Here is a 23123-nt window from a genome sequence, read left to right as displayed (position 1 = left end):
GACTCTTGTTTCGTTTAAGTAAAAGGAAGCATTGGGTTTTAGTACAACGTTGCCATTTAGCCGTGCATTTCATACGTTACAGAACGAAGCTTGCTTCTCTGCTTTTTTTGCATCCTCCTTGGCCTAAGGATGCTGCATGGTTTTGCTCCCCGTCTCCGCAGTAAGTTTCAGCTCCTCTTCACCTGGAATAGAGTCAGGAGCAAGTTCTGAAGAGATCTGGTTGGGTCTCAGGAACCCACCTGAGTAGCCCAGAAATTACTCGTGGATTTTCAGTGACTTAGTTCTGGATAAACAGTGTACTTACGCATCTCTAATGTGGTGTGACATCTAATTCCTCTGGCATTCAGGGAAAAGGGGAGGTATTATGGTCCAGGAAGCCTTTAATGGATGAGTAAACAGGGAAACCCGGAAGCTGGACCTGCCGCTGCGGGAGGAGGATGGACTGACTCCCCAGCAGACGGGAGGGAGGAGGGAGGAGGGCCTGCGCTCCGGGAGGCTGTGTGCACAGGTTGGATGGACTGACTCCCCAGCAGACGGGAGGGAGGAGGGCCTGCGCTCTGGGAGGCTGTGTGCACAGGTCCTGTGGGGATCATCTGTGTCTGAGCCCCTGGAGGGAGCCTTCCAGGTCTCCTTCACTCCCCGAACCTCTGGGATGGACCTCAGACTGGTCCCGTATGGAGACATGTGGTGGCTTCTGTGCTCCGTGAGCGATGGGAGCTGATCAACAAGGTCTTGCATCTTTCCCACTGAGTTCTAGAACAAAACTCATGTCCTGAGCAAATGCTATTGACTGTTTCCTTGTTTTATCAAAGACTTCCCTTTCCCCCCACCCGCTCAGAGCCCGGATTTTAATTACAGAGCAGAGGTGAGTGCCCTCGAAACCCTGGCCTCACGTTCGTGTGAGGGCACAGCCATGAACAAGGTGGGCCTGTCCTTGTCCCCTAAACACAGTGGGAACGGACGGGCAGTTACCCACTCAGCAGCTGGATTAGCTGCGGGGTCCCCTCTCGTCCATTCCCAGGGGACTCTGCCCCGACTGCCGTGCCTCAAGGCAAGGGACGTTGCAACCCAAACCTCCATCTGCCCAGTCATTAACGCTGGAGCCGCCTGGTGGCTTCCCTCGGAGTGTCATTCTAAGCGGGCACTGGCACTGCTTGCTCATGTGTAATTACAAGACACTGTACTCTGTGAAATGTATATGCGGTGGCCCTGGGCTGCTATAAGAAAGTCAGTATTTCTCCATGAGGGGGAGACGGAGAAATATTGCTCCAGCTCCAAACTCACTCTTCACCGTGAACTTGGGCAAATTAGTACTTTGTACCCACGGTTTTTTCTTCTGAAATATTAGCCATAACCCTGCTTACCTTACCTTAGTGTTTAAAGTAACATGAAGTGATTAAAGTGCCTGAAATTACTCACATTAGTGTAAGGTTCTGAAGGGGGCATCCGTCATTCCAGGGAGCAGGTGCCCAGGGTTCTCTTCCCTTTGGCTCTGAGGCTCACTCTGGAAGAGTGGTTTCGACGTGGACGGCACACCCTTCACTTGCGAAGCTTAAAATAAGACAAAACAAAAACCACAGTGCTGGGCCCTGCTCCCAAAGTTTTCATCTTCATTATTCAAGCGTGGAACACGGGGCTGCTGGTCTGTTTTTCAGATGTGCAGGTAACTCTTAGATGCCAGTCCGCACTGAGAACTGCTTCTCGCAGGGTGGAGTGGAAGGCTACATCCAGGAAATGGTTAAAGGCAAGACATGGCCACCTGTGCCCTATCACTTGTGGGATGTCCAGAGGGGCCCCGTGTGTGGGACACCTGAGGCTGGTCACTTTCCCATTCTCATCCCTCCATCCTGTGCAAGATCCCGTCCGGATCCTGCCTTCCAGACGGAACAGGAACAGGACCCTCATCCCCGTCACTCTTGCTCGCGCTGCATCACATACTCTGAGGCGTGGGATCTCATCTCATTCTTGGAGCCTCGTGAGTGTCTGCCTTTCACCCAATGGCACAGCTGAGGAAACCGAGGCTCAGACCCGTTCAGCCACCTGCCCACGTGTTGGTGGGGGTGGAATTCCCACCCGGCTGCTTGGCCCTGAGCCCACGCGCTCCATCACCCCCCGCTGTGTGGTGATTAGTGTGCCCGGGGAAGTGCTCTCCGCTCCTCGACATCGAATTCTCATTTCAGCTGGGCTTTCTGAAGCCAGTGCGTTAGCTCGGGAGAAAGACTCCACGGCTGGACTTCGAGGTCCACCACCGGCTGGTGGGAGGAGCCTCTAAGGCCCGTGGTGCCCTGGGAGCCACAGTTACCCAATCAAACCGCATGCCCCGTGGTTCTCAAACTTGTTCACACATTGAATGCATTGGGGGAGCTTGACAACACTGCTTGATTCCCACCCGGAGACGGATGCCGTGGGCCTGAGGGGTTGCCTGGCATGGGAAGCTGGCACAGCTCCCGGGGATGTGATGTGCCTCCAAGGTGGAGCACTGTGGCCACAGGTGGTCAGTCCCTGCAGCCGTGGGTCTGAGAGCTGCCTCTGTGCGGCCCTGCAGAGAGGGAAGAAGTGAGCTGAGCTGACTTGTTACTCTGCTTCGATATGATGAAAGCAAACATGCCCATCTCTTAAGGCCATGCGAGGTCCTGCGGGGACAGATGGCACTGGAATGAGTGCTGTGCGCGAGCTTGTCTTCCCTACAGACTGCCGCCGCCCAGAAAGCTGCGAGACGTCGGATTTGTTTGGAGGAATTCCTCAAAGATGAGACCGTGAAGAGGCAACAAAGAACCTTGGTTCTAGAGCGTGTCTGCTTGGCTCTCAGAAAGGATGGCTTTCTGTTGGAAGCGTACATTTTATCTCATCGCCTTCCCAGCGACTAGCAGGGAGAGCCCGTGCCCGCAGACAGTGTACAGGGAGCGTGTGCTTCGTCTGCAGCCAAAACAAAAAAAAAATTAAAAATTAAAAATAGGTGAAATTCGTATAACACAAAGTTGACTATTTAAAGTGAACAGTTCATTGGCCTTTAAAAGAGTGTTGTGTACCCACCCCCTTTATCTACTTAAAAACATTTTCATGACCCCAAGGGAATCCCTTCCCTCCAAGTTCTTTCCATCTCCCCCGTGCAGATCACGCCTTGCTTCCCCCAGTCTTCGCTGGGGCTATGGTGCCGTCCCTCCCCGCTCTCAATCGGTTCTCTCGGCTGCGTACCTTGCACTGATCATGTTCCCCCTGGCGCTGGGCTCCAGAGGCCATGCATCTTTGTGGGGTGGGGGGTGGAGGAGGAGGAAAGAGGCGGTGGGGGTTGTTTGCAAAGGCAGCATGTAAAGCAAAATTTGATTGTGGTTAGAATTGCCCTTGGAAGTCTTGTAAATTGCTCATCAAGTGTGGCCTGCGTGACGTTGGGTAAACAGCTCTGCTGAGTAATTCGTAGGCACGTTCAGCTGAGAGTCCATGAAGTAGGATGAAGGTGGGAGGCAGGGAGGAGACAGGAAACAGAGGGGACCTGCCTGCAGGCGTCACCCATGGGCTCTCTCACAACACGGCGTTTCTTTTATTCTCGAGTAACAACGCGCTGCTGTCATCTCAGCACGCAGCCACGTGCGTCTCTATGGTGGAGACGGAGGCGACGAGGCAGCAGCTGGCACAGAGGGGGCACATGTTAGATGCCCACTGGGTTGAGTCTAAAGCTTGCTCAGGCAGATCTGTTATACACCACCCTTTAAAAACTTATAGGAGAATTTGGCCGTCTACTTCCTCTCTTTCTAAGTCACCATTAACTGTTGTTGCCTCCCCTCTCTCGTCTTGCCCTCCCCCACTGAAGAGCTACTGCTCTCTCTTGAGGAAACAGACACATCCCCCCTCAGGGTACATTTTTATGCGAATTACCTGCCCAACTAGGTTACATGTGCCTTAAGGTCAGAGGATAGAGCTCCATGCTTGTATTGGATTACAGGGTGCTTATCACAATATGTTTCATGTATAAACCAGGTGTCCAACGATGCCCATTCTCTCCTTACTGATTCCTCTGAGTATCAGAGCAGAGATTCCCAAGAATCTGGAAGATTGGAGATTTGCGGGCTTGTTGGGTTTTGCACATGTTGTTTTGTTGTTTGCGGCGCACTGTTATTTTGTACGGCCTTTGGAGATGATGGCATAAACCTCTGGATAAAATCAAAGCCAGAGGCAGGCTTGCAGTCTCCCTGGTAGAATTCTACTGTCACTGATGTGTGAAATCCTCTTAGACCTAGAGGTTGCCCTCTGCTCCCTGTGAGTGTTTCACTGTTACCATGGCGCTGGGTCTCCGTGGGTCCTGGAAGGAGAGGGAGGAAATGTGTCTGCGGCTTCGGTTCTCCCAAGGCCCCTTAGACAGCGGCGCGTGATTAGAAACCTGGAAGCTTCCTTGTGTGTCTAAGTTCCTTCTGTTTGAATCTTTCAGAACACCAGGGTCTGGATCCCTGACCCCGAGGACGTGTGGCGCCCGGCCGAGTTAACCAGGGACTACAAGGAGGGGGACAGGAGCCTCCAGCTCAGACTGGAAGATGACACTGTAAGTGCGGGTCGAGGGGCGGGCCTGCCGGGTCCGCTGAGCAGGACTGGGCGGTACCGGTGGGCTTGGGTTTCTCCTGCAGGAGGGGCTTCTGTCGCTGTTGATGGTGATGTGCGTGGCAGTGCCAAACCGTGAAACTGCTCCGTGGACGTCACATAACATACGTGCCCCTGGGTGTCAGCAGCTAGGAGGTCACTGGTGGCCGAGGCCAGACTCTTCTCAGTGGAGTGGGGGGAATGGGGGTGTCCTCCGTGGGGAGGCAACCCTGGGAGGTGATGGGGTAGCTGCTGCACGGAGACGGTGCATGGTGCCGTGGTGGGAGCACCGGCCTGGACGCCCCTGCCTGGGTTGGGATCCCGGCATGGCCATCCTTAGCTCTGTGCCTGGTGCAGATCAGCACTTTCTGTGCCTGTTACTTCGTCTGGGGTAGTTTGCCTCGGGCACTCTGAGGATGAGATGAGTTACAGTGTGACCCGGGGTGGAGCCTGGAGCCTGGGCACTCGACATGTGTTAGCTATGCAGTGAGATTTCTTTCTCATGAGTTGGCTTTCGGGTGGCTTCGCTGGAAAGGAAGACAGGTAGTAACTGTGAAGTCCTGTTCTCCTGCGTCTGCTTCAGTTTCTCTTTCCATGGGCCTCTGTGACCAGCCGCCTCTGTGATGTGTGCGTTTCACAACTATTTGAAAGCTCGCTCTGTGCTGGGTTCGGGGGTGCATGGGGGAGTGGTTGTGGGCCTGCCCTTCCAGGGAGCAGCTCAGTGCCGGAGGCCACAGTGAGCATGAACACGGTGTGGCAAAGTGGCAGGAGTCACAGAGGCAGGTGGGCGAGGTGTGGGAGGGAACCTGAAGGAGCGAGCCTGCTGAGTGGGGATGTTGAGGGAGGAGTGGGGGGGAGCCAGCCATTGACGATTCAGGTGCTGTGGGCCCGGGCAGGTGTGTGTGCCAAAACCCCAAGGCCTCCCTGTGTCCCTTAGGTGTGTTGAAGGGAAGGAAGGGCCAGTGCCCCTGGTGGGACCAGTGAGAAGGGGCCAGTGGTGGGGAGGGTGCAGGCAGAGGTCACCGTGCAAGGTCTGCAGTGGGGGAGCCTGGGAGCAAGCAGGTTTTGAGTGAGGTGGCGGAATGGGGATTGAGTGTGAGGGGCTGCGGAGCAGGCATTGCTTGGAGGACGGCGGGAAGGGCATTTGCCTCCATCTGAGCTGCAGGAGCACTAAGTTTGTGCCCGTCCTTAGCCCTTGACCATTCCCTCTCACTGTTTTTCCTTCTTTCAAGCATTTTGGTCTTAGAGTCTTTCTAGTTCGTTAATGACTCTCTCACTGTTTTTCCTTCTTTCAAGCATTTTGGTCTTGTCTTTCTAGCTCGTTAATGACCCCCCTTGAGAAATGGCCCGTGTCTTGGGCTTTGCTGACATGGCATCTGCTGTGGTTGGTGATTAACTCGTTGGTTAGTGGGACGCGTGACCATCCTTCCCCCACTCACTGGGTTTGTACCCACCTGAGCGTGTGCCTCGTGAAGCTGGACCAGGGAGTTTGTGCGAGATGTTGACTCCGAGGTGTGCACACTCCCTTCCCTTCCCGGCAGGCGGCTCTGCCAGCCTCCCCTTCGTTTGGAAGCGAGAAACAAAATTCCCAGCAGATGGGACCGTGTTTACCACGTTGAACACTTCCCACCCCACGCCCCGCCCGAGACAAAAGTGAAATTAGTTCACCCACTCGAATGGTTTATCCTCGCCAACAGATTTCATTTCAGTTGATCTTTTAAGGGGGTGGGTGTTCTGAAAGAGCTGTATGGAGGTAGTGAGGCATGATCCGCGTGGCCAAAACCGAGCCATGTGTGCCTCCCCAGCTGCGAACGAGTCCTGCCCTGCGTGGACAGTGTCTTCTCTTTCCCTCCCCAGCCGCGATGGGTGCACAGCCTCGAGGTGTGCTAGCCTTAGCACAGGACTCTGTTTTCGAACTGGCTCTCGCATCTCAGTGAATGCCTAACGGGCGATAAGTGTAGCTTCCTCATTCTTTGCCAGGAGGGGAGTGGAACTCTGCCCAGCAGGCCTTCTCTCTCCTGCCCCAACCCCCTACAAACTGCCAGGCTCTGCCCTCTGGTGGCCGGGATAACTTCCCCATTTCCATGGTTTCGCATTTCAATTCTGTATCCACTATCCAGCAGCCACCTGGATGGCGAGGACCCCCTGTATGCAAGGGGCCCAGACTTAGTGAGAGAAAGACGGGAACACACGAACTTTAAAAAGGGGGACGTGCTCGACCCAGGTCTTGGCATATCCCAGCCGTGTCTAAGCGCCCAGGTCAGTGCACCAAGGGCATTGACATTGCAGTGCAGCCATCACCACCGTCCGTCTCCAGGTGCATGTCTGTCATCGGCCTGTTCCCTGCTGCGTTCATGATCCTGGTCTCGGGCGGTGGCTGGGGTCCATTCCAAGTGGGTGGCTGAGCATTGATTTTGTGATGTGTTGTTAACATCCAGTCTTTTTTCCCACCTCCAAAGGCCCAGCTATTATGTAGTGCAGTCTTTTGTGCCAAAAAGTTCATGATCCCTGATCACATCATAAACCCTTAGATTTCGAATAAAACCTTGTTAGTGGTCCACGCTCGACACTTGTGGCAGCGTTAGAATCAAATTCCTGTTAAAGAAAAAAGATCCGCTGTGTCTCAGGCCCCGCCGCCCCTCTCTCGGTGTGCGGTGTGCGCAGGCCCGGGAGTCTGTGGCTTTGCATGCTGAGCTTGCACTTCTGCCCCTTTTCTGCTGCTCTGGGCATTTTTGCTCCTTATCAATTTTCCTGTAACCAATACCACTCACTTATTTGTGGGCCGTGTTTTCATGCATATGCGCGTCCCTCTGCATACTTGCTGGAGAGTATTTTGAGGGGAGATTCATCTGACAAAAGATGGGATGCCAGCATTTCTGCTTCAGGGTTTACAGGCTCTGGGCTCAGGGCCCGGCTTTGGAATCTGAAAGCTGGAGTTGGCTGGGTGACCTCTGGGGCCCTGCTATTGGCTGTTCCCTGTGCCTCTTCCCCACGGGGGTGAGGGGGTGAGGGTGGGAGGAGTTGGGGGGGAGCCACTCAGAGATGCCCAGCAGATGTGCTCCTAGGAGGGAGGAGGGTGGGGAAGGAATGGTCCATTGGGAACCCTGCAGTGGCTCAGGGAGGTCTGGTTAGGGTCCCAGGGGTACCACTGCTCAGCAGGAGGTGAAGGGGGCCAGCCCCTCTAGAATTTATTGAGATAAAGATCAAGCCTTCATTTCCCCTAGTTTCCCGCCTTTTGGAAGTTTTGTCTGCATCGTGTTCATATAGTGTTTACTTGTCTCCTGTGTGGAGTAAGGTTGATATAAATAAAGGAGCTTTGCCCAGAAAGAAAGGTGCCGGAGACCAATTCCAGCATGTCATAATTTCAAGAGTTTCATCAAAAGGTTGATGAGACTTGGGGACTCAACAGGGTTGAGTCACACATGTAGTCACCCGTTGGGAATGGCTAAAGGCATTTCCCCAAACCTGAATAGGATACATTAAATTGATTCTTGGCTGCCAGACAGTTAAAGGGCATCTTAATCTACGTGTTATTGCTCCTACTGGCCAAACACCTGAACAGCCGTAGGCTAATTCCCCCATTCTGACAATGGACTCTGTACCAAACCCTGACCCTTTGAAGTGTATATCTCTGCCTCGCCTCAGGACAAGTTGTGTTAATAAAAAGCATGGGGTCCTGGGGACGAAGAGAACCTAAGGCCTTAGACTTAAGACCTTAGATCTTAGCTCCTTTAGCTAAGCTCCTCTGACCCCTAATGCCTTTCAAAATTATATCTCGTCTCCGGACTCTTTATTAGTCTCTGGATTCCTATTTAACATCTACACACCGCCTTCTCCAGATTCCTGAACCCTTCTTGATGCTGGGATAAGAACCCTGGCAGAAAGGAGCCTTGATTAATATCTATTGGGTGTCCCAAAAAATGTATACACACTTTGAATGCTTATAAAGTCAGTGTTTATTTTCAAAATTTAGGAGAATCTATACAAATGAGCATTTTTTTTTTTTGTCAATGCCTGTTTTCAAACTGATAACCGTTCTGGTCCAGGCACTGCCGATAACACGAAGCAACAGAATCGCAAAGATCAAGAATCATTTCATTTGGTATTTGTGCACCCTCAATTTGTCAACTGTTGCTGGTTTTGTGCTGTAAACTTTATCTTTTATGTATCCCCATAAAAAAGTCTAGTGGATAAATTTTCTTTGTTCAAAGCTTAGTCTGGCTTCACCCATTATTTCAAATCAGTTAAACCTGAAAAGGAGTGAAATTAAGTGAGTTATCAGCTATTAAAGTGTGTATACATTTGGGGGGGGGTACTGTGTGTGTGTTGTATTCTATGCACAATTTTCTGTTGGGGTGTTGGTTTTCTCTCTGATTTCCTAAAACATTTTGGATTTTAGGATTATTATTTTTGTCATATAATGCAGAATTGCTGTCCCCTTCTCCCATTTTATTCTGCATATGGCGTGTTTTATGATGGCTTTAAAGTTCTATATTATAGTCAAATTACAGTCTAGCTTTTGCATTGATCTTTAAAAGTTGCAATTCCTTCTAAAACTTTTACAGATATTTGCCCATATTTTCTTATTGGTTTTGTTTTTCTTTTTGGTTTTTAATTTTCATGTGTTCTCTCTGAAATTTATTTTGGTGTAAGGGAGTGAGACTAGAACGCTGGCTCAATATTTTTCCTCAGTGGCTGCTAGTTTACTACTCTTATTTGAAAAAGTCCTTTTAATCATTTATTTGCAATTTTGATGTTATCATGAACAAATTTTCCATAAGTGCTTGCATTTATTTCTGGATCTGCTATTCCATTTCACTCATTTGCCTATATTAGCGCTAGCATGATAGCACTTTAATTGTGGGCTTTATTAATATACCTTAGGACCTGGTGATCCAAGCCCCTCTAAGAGTGGGATAGGAGGGGGCATTGATCTGTATATTCTCTCAGAATTTGACTGTTATCTCAGCAACTTGAGGCTATGTCCATAGAATGTCATGAAAGGCTTGTACAGAATAGTGGTTCTTAAAATAATGAACCACCTGTATCTGAACAACTTGGGGATTTTTAAAAATTCAGGTTGCTGGGCCCCACCCAGAACTCTTGAACATAAGTTGTATTTGGGAAACTGTTTTTATAAGCTCTCAGATGATTCTTAAGAGCCCTATAAGAAACGTACACTTAGATAAAACAGTAGTCAAATTCTTCCTGTTTAAATGTTTAAAAACACCACCACCATTTTTTAGTAATTATATGTATATATTGGTGCACATGTAATCAGAGTTATAATTATATCCTGTCAGTCAACTTATGTAGTCCATGTGCTAAGAGCACAAGGGTACACCTTGCACTTGAGATTTGAACTTAAGATGTGTACTCACACTCCCTGATTTTACACACATACACACACACACACACACACACACACTCAAGCTCCTATTATACTTTAGGTCAAAGTGAAATGATTGCCCTAGAGTAGCTTGCAGTTAGGTTGTGGAAAATATATGTAAGAGCACAAGGGTACACCTTGCACTTGAGATTTGAACTTAAGATGTGTACTCACACTCCCTGATTTTACACACACACACACACACACACACACACACACACACTCAAGCTCCTATTATACTTTAGGTCAAAGTGAAATGATTGCCCTAGAGTAGCTTGCAGTTAGGTTGTGGAAAATATATGTACATCTTGCGGACACTTACGGAGGGCAGTGTGTCAGTTGCAAGGTAATCCAAGTAAACAGTGAATGTGTTGGTTGATGGGAGAGAGAATAAAGAAACACCAGCATGCAATGGGGCAACCAAAGGTTTCCTGGGTGGGAGAGACAGCAGTCTTCCTATTGCAACCAGAATTAAAGACTCAGTAAGTATTTTTTCCGTTGAGAAGCAGAACGCTTTACTCCATCTGGTTGTGCTTCCTGAATTTCTCATGTCATTGGGTCTCTTACCTGATACCCTGGGATTATGTTATCAGCAGATTTCCCACCTGGGCTGGTGTCTTGTCCAACACAGGTATTTTGTTCAGTGTGCCTTTCTTTAAAACATGTTCTTTATCTTCATCACTTGTGATCACCCTAGGATAGTGGTCCCAGCCAACAAGACAGGAATGGAACGCAGGCTGCATGCTTCATCACCCTGCCTTTTTGCGTCTGTTCTTACATTTAGATTCGGGAATACCCCATCGATGCCCAAAGCAAGCAGCTGCCCTTCCTGCGGAACCCAGATATCTTGGTGGGAGAAAATGACCTCACTGCCCTCAGCTATCTCCACGAGCCTGCCGTTTTGCATAACTTAAAGGTCCGTTTCCTGGAGTCCAACCATATCTACACGTACTGTGGTAAGTGGGGGCGTCTCTTGGGTGCATGCCTTTGAACGTGCATACAACATTCAGATTTTCCGTGTGAAACTCCAGTGGTTAAGAATCCTACTTTCACTCTCATTTGTATAATAAGCACCTCCCATCGGAGACCCTGCGAAGGTTTGCAGACAGTGGATGGGGCTTCATTCGGCTGCCCGACTTCTCTGTGGGGTGACTGGTGTTAACCCAGCTCTCCCAGGGAGCAGGGCCCACACTGTGTGGCTTGACTGGCTTGGGCACAGCCTGGAGTCTTAGGAGAACGTTGTCCTAGCTCGGGCGTCTCTCTCACCACCGAGCGCACTCCCGTGTCTGTACCTGGCTTATTTTTCGGTGAAAGGACCACCTTTTTCTCTGACCCTCTCACTGGCCCAGGTACCAACATGGTGCCTGACGAACATTTGTCAAGTTCATAAACAGAAGCCATGACAAATGCTTCCACCTAAAAGCCCTGGAATTCTCTCATACTTGTTTTTCTAGAAATTTCTCAGTTTCCCATTCTAAATGTTGGTTCCTCTTTGCAGAGTATCGTTCAGTGGTGTGGTGGAAACAGGAGCCCTGTAAGCTGTTGCTGGAGGGACATTTTATTTTAGGAGGCTGAGGCGCCAGGCTGAGAGCCGCCTCGTGGGGCTGAGAGCCTGGTGTCTGTGATCATGGGTGGGGCTGTAGGGCACGAGGGACCTGCTCACCCTGATATTCCACGTTGTTCTGGAATCGATCCCTTAGCTTCTAAGTTAGAGTGAGCTTTCCTGCCAGCTTTGAGAAGTGGCGAATAGCAGGTTTATTTCGGCACTTGTGAGGTAGTTTTGCAAAAGCTCCTTCATCCGAATTGCAAGTGGGAGTTTATTTGAAAGAAACCATCAGTTACTAGAGCCTTCCATAAGTGTTCTTATTAACAAGATTTTTATTTTATTTTATTTTTTTTTATTTTTATTTTTTTAAAATATATTTTATTGATTTTTTACAGAGAGGAAGGGAGAGGGATAGAGAGTTAGAAACATTGATGAGAGAGAAACATCAATCAGCTGCCTCCTGCACACTCCCCACTGGGCATGTGCCCGCAACCAAGGTACATGCCCTTGACCGGAATCGAACCTGGGACCCTTGAGTCCGCAGGCCGACGCTCTATCCACTGAGCCAAACCGGCTAGGGCTTAACAAGATTTTTAAAATCTCCCCTTTTAGGAGAACATGACAAATGACAATCAGCTTCACTTTTTATTTTTATTATTGAAATTATTGACGGTATTACAGACGTCCCCCTTTCTACCCTCCTCTTTCCCCCCTCCACCCAGCCCTTGCCCCACCCCAGGCCTTCGCTACACTATTGTGTCCTTGGGCTATGCACATATGCATATAAGTTCTTTGAACAGCTTCACTTTTTAAAAGCATCCCCTCGAAGAGAGGTCCTGGTGTCTGTACGTATCTATCCAGATGCTTCAGCTGTGAGAGTGGCTGGTGCAGCACAGAATTCAACTCAGTAAGAGGCACTCATTTCTGCCCTGGAGGGAGCTGAGACATTTTAGGAAAATGTGTGACCTCAGCGTGTCATACCAGAATCTGAGCTGAATACACATGAGTTAGGGTTTTATACAACTCTGCTAGCCAGTGCCTGGTAACTACACACATACATCTTGACTTAGTTGAGCGATTGGTTAGGACCATTCTGTTACCCTATGAGCAGGGGCCTTCATGAGCCGGTGCTGGGGGCCCTTGTGCTCAGGAATCTGATTGCTCTGCCTGTTTGCAGGTATTGTGCTTGTTGCCATTAATCCTTATGAGCAGCTGCCAATCTATGGACAAGATGTCATCTATGCCTACAGCGGCCAAAACATGGGTGATATGGACCCCCACATCTTTGCTGTGGCAGAAGAAGCCTACAAGCAGATGGCCAGGTAAGAGCCACCTCAGCCCAGAAGTCTTCCTGGGTCGCAAGGAGGTGGGGGCAGACTTTGCTGCTTTAGCTCAAGGGTGGGAATGGTGGTTCCAGAACTGAGGAAACATCTTCGAAACAAAACCAGCCCAGGTCCTGCTTCTTACCATGTCTCCTCATGTCTTCATTGTATTCTTGTGAGCCCGAACCTCGGCTTGGAGAGCGGTGGCTTCTGAGACTGATCTCATTGAGCAATGCAGTAAATGCCTGGCATTTCATCTCTCTGACTTCCCTTTGGCCCTCTCTCCTCCGCTCCTGCTGTGATGAATCCCTGTTATAGCATCACCATTCCCTTTACAGATCTCACTGAGGCCTCTCTCTCAAAGGAACCAGGACTTTTGGCAAATTCTTGAGATGACAAGCATTTGGGGCTGAAATAGAAATTTCAAATTAATAGTCATGCATAGTGGTTTCGGGTTTAGCCATTTAAGTAGACCTCACTTTTGCTCTTTTTCCCTCCCTGTCTTTGAAGGATAGGTGCAGGTTATTTCCTCAGAAGATGGGCTAGGTGGTTGTTGTTAGGGTTCTCTAGGGAAACAGAACCAATGTGAAGTATGTGTGCATGGAGAGAGAGAGTGAGGATTTTTATTTCAAGGAATTGGCTCAAGGCTTGCTGGTTAGAGAAAAGAGTTGATGTTGCATTTTAAGACTGAAGGCAATCTACCGGCAGAGTTCTCTCTTTGGAAGAGGTGAAATCTTTTTTCCTATGACCTTCAACTGATTGGATGAGGCTCACCCACATTATGGAGGGTAATCAACTGTACTCAAAGTCTACTGATTTAAATGTTAATCTCATCTAAAAAAATCCCTTCACAGCAGTATCTGGACTAGTGTTTGACCAAATGCCTGGGTACCATGTCCTAGCCAAGTTGACACACAAAATTCACTACCACAGTGTTGGGCTTTGAACTCTTCAGGCATAATGTAGGGAAAGACAGTTTTATTGGAATTTCAGTGGTAATGCATATTCCAGTTAACACTAAAATGCTGTATCCTTTCAGCCAAATCTTCCTTTCCACCTCTGGAGAATACCTGTGGAGCCAGCAGCATTCATAGGAAAGATCTTGGGAGGGAGCTGGGGGTTCGAAGTCTACTGATTTAAATGTTAATTTCATCTAAAAAAATCCCTTCACAGCAGTGTTGGGATCTGGACTAGTGTTTGACCAAATGCCTGGGTACCAGGTCCTAGCCAAGTTGACACACAAAATTCACTACCACAGTGTTGGTCTTTGAACTCTTCAGGCATAATGTAGGGAAAGACAGTTTTATTGGAATTTCAGTGGTAATGCATATTCCAGTTAACACTAAAATGCTGTATCCTTTCAGCCAAATCTTCCTTTCCACCTCTGGAGCCAGCAGCATTCATAGGAAAGATGTTGGGAGGAAGCTGGGGAGTTCGCTTAGGCTAATTTAGGGAGAGGAGTGACAGGAGAATCCCATTTAAGGTGGTCTGTTTATCCAGTGGGTTTTCAAGTATAATTTTCATCCTAATGAAAGTTCCCATGAGGGGAGATTGTTTCATAGGCTTTCTTACTGATTTGTAATGTTTTCTTGCTGACTGTGAAGATTAGTGTATAAAAAGTTGGCTTTATTATAGTTATACAGTGACCATATTCAAAATAAGCTGTGATTAGGGAACTAAACAATTTAATAAATACAATGATCTGTAACCATTTCATTTCTCAAAAATGTGGTAAGAGACGGTGGAGCTAAAATGGTTGCAACTGTTGGCCTCTTGAATACCACGAGAAGCATATGAATGTGCTATCAGGGCTTGACTAGGACCCACTTAGCTTGGTGTAACTTGCTGACGCACGCCTCCTAACGGAAAGGTTGGTTCAAGGTCAGAGCCTGCAGAGAGAAGAACGAGTCTTAGTGTGTTGTAGCCCACAGCCCCGCTGGTGTTTTACTGTTGGAGGTCAAGTGTGTGGCACAGCGGAGGGAGACCCGGGGTCTGAATGGGCTTCTGTGCCTTGGGAGAATCACTTAAGCTGAGTCTCCATTTGCTTCTTGTGAAGACAACTATCTCCCCTCCTTTACGGGATGGTTTTTTATCTGACACAGAAGGCGAGCGTGGCTTGGTTCTCAGGACTTCCTACCATGCTAACGCTCTGGCAGCTCTCTAAGACTTGTCCTCTCATGGATGCTATTGATATTTGATTGCTTTTCATCCCATCCTCATTTCTTAGCCAGTTGCACTTAGATGTATCAGAAGTTGCCTTTCTTCATCAAAGACCTCTTGAGATCCCCCTATAGCTTTGAGAATCTCTTTGCCTCTAGTTTTATTCACATTATAGGTCCTCTCGACTAGATGGCCCCATTCTTCCCTTCGATGCCTGAAGCTGGGGCCATGGTTACTCTACACTTGGGCTACTTCACTTTTTGGGGTCCTTATTCACACCCATTAGAAGGAAGGGGGCGTTGGCATCCAGGGTGATGGTGATCCGGTCTTGCTTAGGGCAATGCATTGATGATTAAGGGGTTTGAATGTTAAAGTTGGAGCAGGATTTGCTCCTTATGGGTTTTCTTTAAGGTTTTAAAGTTTATACTCATTTTACCTGCTGGGTCCCAGGGTATAGCCAAATAATTTTGCTGAAATTCTTGAGCAGTTTTTGCTCACGAATGTGCATTGGAAGTGTAAGGCCAGCACACGTGGCCACAGGAGAGAGCTATTTTTGAATGTTCTGTTGTCAGCAGCTCAGGGCTTCTGTTATTGATCTGAGAGATGCCTTAGGAGAATCCTTGCTGTGCAAAGAAAGAGGAGACCACCACTCAGATGCAGGGAAGGTTCTTGCTGCATTTCCAGCATGGGCCTTCTCTGTCAGTGTCGAATACTAGGCCACATTCATTTAGCAGGACTTGCCGACTGTGTGTTGTGCTCTTCCTGGCTCATCAGTAGTTATTGAAATAATTATGTGATTTGAGTAGCCATAGCCCAGCACAGTGCACTTGGAATCGGAGCCTCTGGAACAGCTGGGTGAAATAAAGGGTGTGAGAAACAAAAGCTAATGATTTCCTGTCTCTGGAGGCTATAACTCAATTGGCCTTGGACTCAGCAATTCTTTCTCTTGATTCACTGGGGACTGGCTTTTCTTTCTCGATATGCTCACAGGGGACTCTCCATCTGAATGTGGGTGGTGGTGGGGGGGGACTCTGGAGCTCAAGGGGATACAGGCCTTCCTCCCCATCCTGAGAGTTCACACAGGTCCTGCTGTGCTGGAGGCAAGGACGAGGGCATGTGATAGGAGGATGTGCTCACTGTCCATATCCCTGTCGAACTCACCAAGTCTAGACGAGAAAAAAATGGTATCCATAGTGAAGAAGAAGGAAACATCAAATCCGTGAATCTGTCCTTTGCAGAAGAACCTGCACATAGTTCCTTGTGAGACAGGAGGCTGACCTCCCCTGCTTGGCTCTGGACTCTGCTCCTCCCTCCCAGTCTGAGATCCGAAACGCTCTCTCCCTCATTTTTACCTGCCCTACCTCCAGCCTCGGCTCCTACATTAACTTCTATCAGTGAACCCTTGTGAAGCATCAGTCACCTGGTAGGCGCCTTACTGAATGAACACTGAGAAACATAAGACCCTCCCACGTCTTAAGGAGCTCGCAGTCTGGCTGGAGAGAGAAAACATGAGTAGGCCCAGAAGCTGGACCTGCAGGGATTGTACATAGAAGCCAGGCCTGGGGTCGTTTGAATTGAGTTTGGAGACGTACGTAACTGTCACAGATGGTCCAAGAAAACTGTAGGCATTAAGCTGGACCTCGGTGAATTGGTAAGATGCATAGAGGGAGAAGAAGGCATAGGTGGAATAGTGATCATGACCCTAGCATCAGGATTAGAAGGCATAGCCAGACTGCTTTATGTTCACTGGGATGTCTGTCATGGAAAAGAGAGAAAAACAAGTGTTGGCAAGGATGCGGACACATCAGAAAGCTCATACACTGGCCCGTGGAAGTGTAAAGTGGTGCAGCTGCTTTGTAAAGTAGCCTGGCAGTTCTTCAAAAGGTTAAACACAGAGCCACCACACGACCCAGCAATTCCACGCTTAAATATGTACCCAAGAGAAATGAAAACACACGTTCGGGCAAAAACTTATTCACAGATATTCATAGCACCATTGTTCACAGTAACTAAAAGGTGAAAACAATCTAAATATCCAAGTGTTGAATGGATAAACAACATATGGTGTGCTCATACAGTGGAATTATTTGGCTATAAAAAAAGAACACAGTGCTGATATGTGCTTCCACATGGACAGACCTTGGAAACATTGTGCTAAGTGAAAGAGACCAGACACAAAAGAACACTTACAGGGGTGGGCAAAAGTAGGGTTACAGTTGTGAGTACCCCAAACACAGTTTATTCTTGGTATTATTTTTTCATTATGTAGTATTTGTACAGTTTACAACTGTAAGCCTACTTCTGTCCACCCCCTGTCTGGTAAGATTCCATGGAGATATGAAATGTACAGAACAAGCAAATCTACACAAAGACAGAAGGTGGACTAGTGGCTGCCTAGGGCTGGAGGTTTGAGGGGAGGAGGGGAGTGATCGCTTATGGACATGTTGTTTTTGGAGGGAAGGGGATGATGAAAGGGTTCTAAAACTGATTGTGGTGATGGCTGCACAGCTCTGCAAATGTGCAAACATCCTTTGAATTGTATAATTTAAAATGGGAGAAGTGTGTGTTCTGTGAATTAGAGCCCAAAGAAGCCATTATATCCAGAAGAGCATGGTCAGGGAACAGCACCCAGGGGAGCTTAACTCCGCGGAGAGCGGGTCTGTAGGAGAGGCCTGGACGTGCAGTGAGAGACCCGGTGGCCAGACTGTGGAGGCCAGTGAAGGGTGGGGAGAACTTTGGGAGAAAAGTATGTCCTGTTAACAGGGTACAAAGATGGTCAACGAGTTCAGGAGACCCTGGGTTAATCAGATGAAACGTCTTCCTTCAGGCAGGGCCTCTCCGAGCAGGCATGTGGACGTGCGGTCTGAGTCTCCAAGGAGCAGGTGTATTGTGCCGGGTTTGCAGATCATATTTCTACACAAACTGTGTCCAGGGATCATCTCCAGGGGCGGATGTTCCCTGCAGCACTCGTTGGGAAACGCTGGCGGGAGGAATGGAAACATCTAGAACAGTGGTTCTCAACCTGGGCTGCACATAAGGATCACCTGGGAATCTTTTTAAAATCCTGATTTCTGGGCCTCATCCTCCGGAAATTCTGTTTCTTTGTTACTAATGTTGCGGCCCCACCCCATAACAAAGAAACAGAATTTCCGGAGGATGAGGCCCAGAAATCAGGATTTTAAAAAGATTCCCAGGTGATTCTCATGTGCAGCCAAGGTTGAGAACCACTGGTTTACAGGATGAGGACATCTCAGGAGAAGCATAGATGCTTGGGGAAACACCTCGTCTGTTGTAGACAAGGTCTGTGCAGTGAATGAGAGGGAGTGAGGGATCAAGCTTGAAGCCAGGTGGCGAGTGGGATGTTCTGTGCCTGTATCACCAGCACTGTACCCGGGGCACCTGATTGGCGTTCCAGGAAGAGTAGAAGGCTCAGCACATTAGTGCTTTTAGTTTTTAAACCACCAGGTGAGGTTGGTTAGCCCCACCCTACAGGTGAGGATAGAGACTTAAGGATGTCGAACAATTCTCCAGGCTCGCGTTCGGGTTGTCAATGGCAACAGAGGCCAGCCCCTCTCTTCCACTCATTCCCTCAGCCTCAGACTCTCTCCCGCCTGTTTATGCAAGTGAAGTGCTTTTAGTGTTTTGGGGAGCCCCTTTTTCACCATGAATCTCGTTTCCATGCTGCTCCCCGGAAGGCCTTCAAATTCTCTCCAAACTACACACTTGTGGGGACCCAACCAGGGTTCATGAATTACACCCCCTCCCCATAGGCTTTCCCTCCGGTCACTCCTCCCCATCCCAGGAACGGGCCACGCACACAGGTCTTTCTGTCACCTGCAGGCCCATTGCCCCAGGTGTGCCTAGCTGCATGCCCCTCCCCCGTTTCCCAGGCAACCACAGCCCCATCTTCCACTATTAGTCACAGCTTTGCAGCACAGCAGAGCCAGATGGAAATGTGTGTGTGCAATTACCTTGACTGCCTGAGTAAATAAATTTGCTTTGCAGCATCCTCACTCTCTTTCAAGAAAAACAAACAGCTCACAAAAGGAACCAGACCTGGCCAGCCCAATAAGATGGCTCAGTCCCACCCGAGAGGCTAGAAAAATGCACCAACACTCTAGCCTCACCGTGGAATCTGAGACACTTTCAACCACCGAGGGGAAAGGTCTGCTGCTGGCCGCACGGTGCCCCGAGGACCCCGGGCCACTCTGTTCTTGGGAAGACAGTCTGGACCTGGCAGCAGCCACTGAAGGAGGCAGTATTGCTTCTCAGCAGACAGTCTGATTCCATCTTCATCCATTTACTATCTTCACATGAGGGAGGAAAGCCTGGAGCACAGTGAAAATTTAGGGCGAATGTTAAAGCCAGTTGCTCCATGGGATGTCATTGGCTGAACGATAGGATCACTGGTGAGGTCAGGAATCGGGGAGCAGCGATTTGCTGGATGTTTACAGTCGATTCTGAAACCATGGCTTCAGTCATCCCTGACTTTTGGGTGAAGTTCTGTTTTCCTTTCTGTTCATTGTGATTTCAAGTCAGGACCAGGTTGCGTTAGGACGAGGGACAGGAGATGCTTGAGATATCTGTACACAGGAACGGCCTCTCATTTCCGCTCTGACATGGTCTCTCATCTCTTATTCCTACGACATGTCCCGAGTGGTTCCCTTTGCTCACAGGGGTGCTGGCTCACTGTGCTCGCCACCTGTGCCTCCTGGTCCCTGCCCACCTCGCTCTCCTCCCCCTGCCCTCTCGCCCGGCCGTGCCAGCACTCACCCGTCACCCTCCTCAGGGGCCCCCTAGTGCTGAGGTCTGTGGCATCATTTTGATCCTTTATAAGCTCTTAGATCCTTTATAGAGCATTCTCTATATTTCTACCCATTATGTTTAAAATTCTAGTTTTGGGTTTTTTGTTTGTTTGTTAATCTCATATATTTTTCATTGATTCTTAGATTGGAAAGGAAGGGAGGGAATGAGAGGGAGAGAAAGAGAAAAACATCCATGTGAGAAAAACACATTGATTGGTTGCCTCTGGCACACACCCCGACCTGGGCTAGGGATCGAACCCACAACCCAGGTATGAACCCCCGACCGGGAATCAAACCCTTGACCCCTTTGGTCGAAGGCCAGCACTCTATCCACTGAGCCACACTGTCCAGGGCTAAAATTCTAGTTTTGTCATTTAATTTTCTGAGTGTAGGGGAAAGTTGTTTAATTGTGCAGTGAATGTCACTCATGGCATCCCTATGTTAAAAGACACTGATATGTATATGTTGTCATCTTTTAAAACTGTGAGATCAGAAAGGAATAGGCCTGGACCGTGGCCTTGGTCTAACCCAGTGGTTCTCAACCTTCTGGCCCTTTAAATACAGATCCTCATGTTGTGACCCAACCATAAAATTATTTTCGTTGCTACTTCGTAACTGTAATGTTGCCACTGTTATGAATCGTCATGTAAATATCTGATATGCAGGATGGTCTTAGGCGACCCCTGTGAAAGGGTCGTTCGACCGCCAAAGGGGTCGTGACCCACAGGTTGAGAACCGCTGGTCTAACCTCTCTGACACTGCAGAGGTCTTGAATGTCGCTAAGAATTGCTTCTCTGCAGTGCACCCAGCGCGGTGTGACGTCCCACCGCACAGTCACAGGGATGGAGGAGGCTTCAGTGTATTCAGTGACTCTCTTGTACCTGGGGAGCCACAGCCTGTTAGGAAGGAGGAAGCCTGCAGTCCCCTGGTAGAGGTTGGGTGCGCCGTAAGAATGCGGGGAGACCTCGTCCCGGCCACTGATCCTTCGGGGGCTGCCTGGCCAACCCCAGGACAGGTAACTCTTGCAAATGGGTTCCCTTTTTAGCAGCTTCCATGGTTGGGAGCTTCTCTGTTACAGGCGCTCTGCGAGGTCTCCGCTTGCTGTCACCCGAGGGTCTGTGCCCCGCCTGGCGCAGCCGTACAGAATCTGGGCCCTGGGCGTCTTCTCACACATGGCGGCCTCGCCGGCCTGGGTCCTCCTCTCCCCAGCGCTGGGCCCAGCATCCTGGCTGCCCTTCTTCTGAGGGGGGTTTCAGACCTGACCCTGGGACCAGCTGGACTTTCTCTCTGATTTCGGGGGTCTCTGAGCGTAGGTCTGCCAGGTGAGGTGAAGAGTGACGTTCTCATGCAGGACTTCTGTGAGAAGAGCCTATAATTGCACTGATTTCTGGCAGTCATTTCATATTGTTGACTTTTACCAAATTTGCAAGCTATTAAATTTCTACTCCCCTTACCCCCACCCCCATATGCACAAGAACTATTTACTGCAACTTTAATGAGGTTTAATATACCAGCAATCAACTGTGTGTGTTTAAACTGCACGGACACGCATTAGATGGCACATACAGTTGGACACGCTTTGCCGTGTGTACACACTGTGAGATCCCCACACAGCGCAGAAAGTGAACGTTTCATGAACGTCCCCCCAAGTTTCCCTGTTTCTTTGCAATCCCTCCCCCCGACCCCGCACCAGGTAACCGCCGACCTGCTTTCTGTCGCTGTAAATTCGAGCTGCTTTAAGACGTATCGCCCTCCTTCTGCGCTTGCACATTGATTTCTTTACGTGTTGAGCGGGACTAACAGGTATCGGCGTTAAATCTCACCCTTTGTCCCTGTGTTCCATCAGGGCGGCAAGTGTAGCTTTTTGAGTCCTGATTTTTGTATCTGATGTAGCAGGTCCCCCCGGTTTGATGCAGTTTGCACCTTTAACAATCTGTTACTCATGCACATTTAACAAATCTGTTGCCTGTCTTCTTATCCATTAAGATGTGTTCGTTTGGATGGATTTTGGTAACATGTCAGCACAGTTCTTTCCCCAGGTACTACTAACAACTTAACCTGATGGAACTAAAAACGTAGTCAGGCACTTGCCTGTATTGTGCAGCCTTGTTGAAACCTGTGCGCACTGGGTTGTCAGCGTGGTTTTCGGGGTGCCCATTCTGAGGAGGTGGCCTGCACAGACCCCATCCCCACTGCTTCCTTCCCGTTCCCCCCTGATCAAGTTCTTTCACTGAAGACACCTCCATGTCCTCGAATGAAACGAGGATGCCCGTGTGCCCTTCCCTCCTCGGGTTATGGTAAGAGATAAACAGGTTCAAGTGCGCGAGGCGCCAGGCGGAGAGCTCGCGCTGGGCAGTGCCCAGCGGACCCACCTGCCGTTCCCCGTACACAGCCTTGTGCTGATGTCAGAGTCAGACTTGTCACCCCACGTGGGTTTCATTTGGAATTCATAGCGATGGTGACATGTGGGTAAGGTTTCGTTTTTCAAGGTGTCTGAAGTAATTTTCAGTGGAAAAAGCTAATAAAATGTGAAGCCTGGCAGGGTGAGCTGGCATTTCTGGTTACATCGGAGTGCCTTTCACGCCACGTTAGCCACTCCTCCTGTTTTAACTGCGCGTGTTTATATTTAGACCCTGGAAGACAGAGGCTGCGAACGGTCCGACATGGTGCCTAAGTTTAGTGGGGAAGGAGGATGCGAGGAGATGGGGCGGCTTGGTGCCCAGGGACAGGATGGCCTGGGTTCTCAGGACACGGCTCCGTGACCTTGGCAAGTTCCAGAGGTCAACCCCACTCTGCACCAGCGTCTGCAGCTGTGAAATGGGGCAGATACAGTTTGACTCGTCAGATGGTTAGAATTCATTGAGCTGATGAATGGAAAATGCTCAGGATGAGGACTGGTACAGAGCAGCTGTTCAGTTAAGTGTCTGATACCGTGGTGGTGGGTGTGGTAACACTGATGGTGAGTCATAGGTGATGTTTATCACGGATTCACAGGGCCCCCAAGAAAGATGTGCTGGGCCCTAACCGGTTTGGCTCAGTGGATGGAGCGTCAGCCTGCGGACTGAAGGGTCCCAGGTTCGATTCCGGTCAAGGGCATGTACCTTGGTTGTGGGCACATCCCCAGTGGGAGGTGTGCAGGAGGCAGCTGATCGATATTTCTCTCTCACCGATGTTTCTGGCTCTCTATCCCTCTCCCTTCCTCTCTGTAAAAAAATCAATAAAATAAAAAAAAGAATATTTAAAAATAAATAAATAAAGGAAATAAGGAAATAAAGAAAGAACAAAGAAAGAAGGAAGGAAGGAAGGAAGGAAGGAAGGAAGGAAAGAAAGAA

General features: G+C 49.1%; 1 protein-coding gene across 3 annotated transcripts in view; it reads left to right on the top strand.

The window, feature by feature from the left end:
* Positions 1–23123, top strand: part of MYO5B (myosin VB) — a 186557-nt gene that overhangs the window by 62920 nt on the left and 100514 nt on the right. For all 3 annotated transcript variants that reach the window (XM_014539705.1, XM_005866245.2, XM_005866246.2), the window contains exons 2-4: positions 4424–4534; positions 10743–10914; positions 12682–12826. In XM_014539705.1, coding sequence (XP_014395191.1) covers positions 4424–4534; positions 10743–10914; positions 12682–12826 — 428 coding nt within the window. The remainder of the gene's footprint in view (positions 1–4423; positions 4535–10742; positions 10915–12681; positions 12827–23123) is intronic.

The sequence above is a fragment of the Myotis brandtii genome, unplaced genomic scaffold, assembly GCF_000412655.1.
Source record: "Myotis brandtii unplaced genomic scaffold, ASM41265v1 scaffold226, whole genome shotgun sequence".
NCBI classification, from domain to species: domain Eukaryota; kingdom Metazoa; phylum Chordata; class Mammalia; order Chiroptera; family Vespertilionidae; genus Myotis; species Myotis brandtii.
Note: the sequence above shows the minus strand (reverse complement) of the source record. Positions and strands in the feature narration are given on the sequence as shown.